The sequence below is a fragment of the Gallinula chloropus genome, assembly GCF_964237585.1.
Source record: "Gallinula chloropus genome assembly, chromosome: 19".
NCBI lineage: Eukaryota > Metazoa > Chordata > Aves > Gruiformes > Rallidae > Gallinula > Gallinula chloropus.
Genome location: NC_140104.1, coordinates 12,558,843 through 12,560,261, shown reverse-complemented (window position 1 = coordinate 12,560,261; position 1,419 = coordinate 12,558,843). Strand labels below are relative to the sequence as shown.

The window sequence follows — 1,419 nt, the reverse complement described above, 5'->3', positions numbered from 1 at the left end:
GTCCTTAGGCATGGCCATATCATCAGGAGAGGTGGAAAAACCTGAATGATGAGGGAGATGAAAGACACAGATGAGAGGTAATGCCGGTACAGGGGAAGGTGAGTATTTCTTCTGCTGCCATGGGCACCAATCCTGGAAATTCCCCTTCTGTCATGGTGGGAAAGCATTGCCATGCCAGAAAAGTAGTTGACTGAATCAGCTGAAATAAATGTGCTTGTAATTTTTTTCTAAATATAAGGAAAAAATAAAAAGAAGGGGAAAAATGGCCTTTGCAGGCAGTCATGATGCAAAGAGAGCACAGTGTCTGGATTCCACAAGACCAAGGGATACTTCATAGGAATGGGATGAACATGGATCATGTTATTATAGCTTAGACAAACTTGAAGGCAAAAAAAGAAACCAAATCCTTCCCCTCCCCAGCTAGAAAACCTTTCTAAATAAGGAGTGGTCGTGATGTGAGTTTCATGATCTGTGATATGAGCAGTTTATTATATTTTAGAAATATCCAGTCATCAGTTTCCACATGGCATCCTTGAGCTCCTGGTTCCTCATGCTGTAGATGAGCGGATTCACTGCTGGTGGAACCACCGAGTAAAGAAATGACACTACCAGGTCCAGAAATAAGGAGGAGATGGAGGGGGGTTTCAGGTAGGCAAACACGGCAGTGCTGACAACGAGGGAGACCACGGCCAGGTGAGGGAGGCAAGTGGAAAAGGCTTTGTGCCGTCCCTGCTGCGAGGGGATCCTCAGCACAGCCCTGAAGATCTGCACATAGGACACCACAATGAACACAAAACACCCAAAAAATAAGCAGACAGCGATTACAGTGTGTCCAGTTTCCCTGAGGTAGTCATGTGAGCAGGAGAGCTTGAGGATCTGGGGGATTTCACAGAAGAACTGGTCAACTGCGTTGCCATGGCAGAGAGGAAGTGACAATGTACTGGCTGTGTGCAGCACAGCACTGAGAAACCCACTGCCCCAGGCAGCTGCTGCCATGTGGACACAAGCTCTGCTGCCCAGGAGGGTCCCATAGTGCAGGGGGTGGCAGATGGCAACGTAGCGGTCATAGGCCATGACAGTGAGAAGACAGTACTCTGTGACAATCAAAAATACAAAGAAAAAGAGTTGAGCCACACATCCTGTGTAGGAAATGGCCCTGGTGTCCCACAAGGAATTGGCCATGGCTTTGGGAACAGTGGTGGAGATGCAGCCAAGATCAGAAACAGAGAGGTTGAGGAGGAAGAAGTACATGGGGGTGTGGAGGTGGTGATCACAGGCTATGGTGATGATGATGAGGCCATTGCCCAGGAGAGCAGCCAGGTAGATGCCCAGGAAGAGCCAGAAGTGCAGGAGCTGCAGCTCCTGTGTGTCTGCAAAGGCCAGGAGGAGGAACTGGCTGATGAGGCTGCTGTTGGACAT

The 1,419-nt window shown here is 49.0% G+C and overlaps 1 protein-coding gene across 1 annotated transcript; it reads right to left on the bottom strand.

Moving 5' to 3' along the window:
* Window positions 1–495: 495 nt before the first annotated feature.
* On the bottom strand, window positions 496–1,419 carry LOC311199073 (olfactory receptor 14A16-like; the record flags this gene model as incomplete). Its single annotated transcript, XM_084273116.1, has 1 exon — window positions 496–1,419. The coding sequence occupies one exon, from the start codon at window positions 1,417–1,419 to the stop codon at window positions 496–498; it is 924 nt and encodes a 307-aa protein (XP_084129242.1).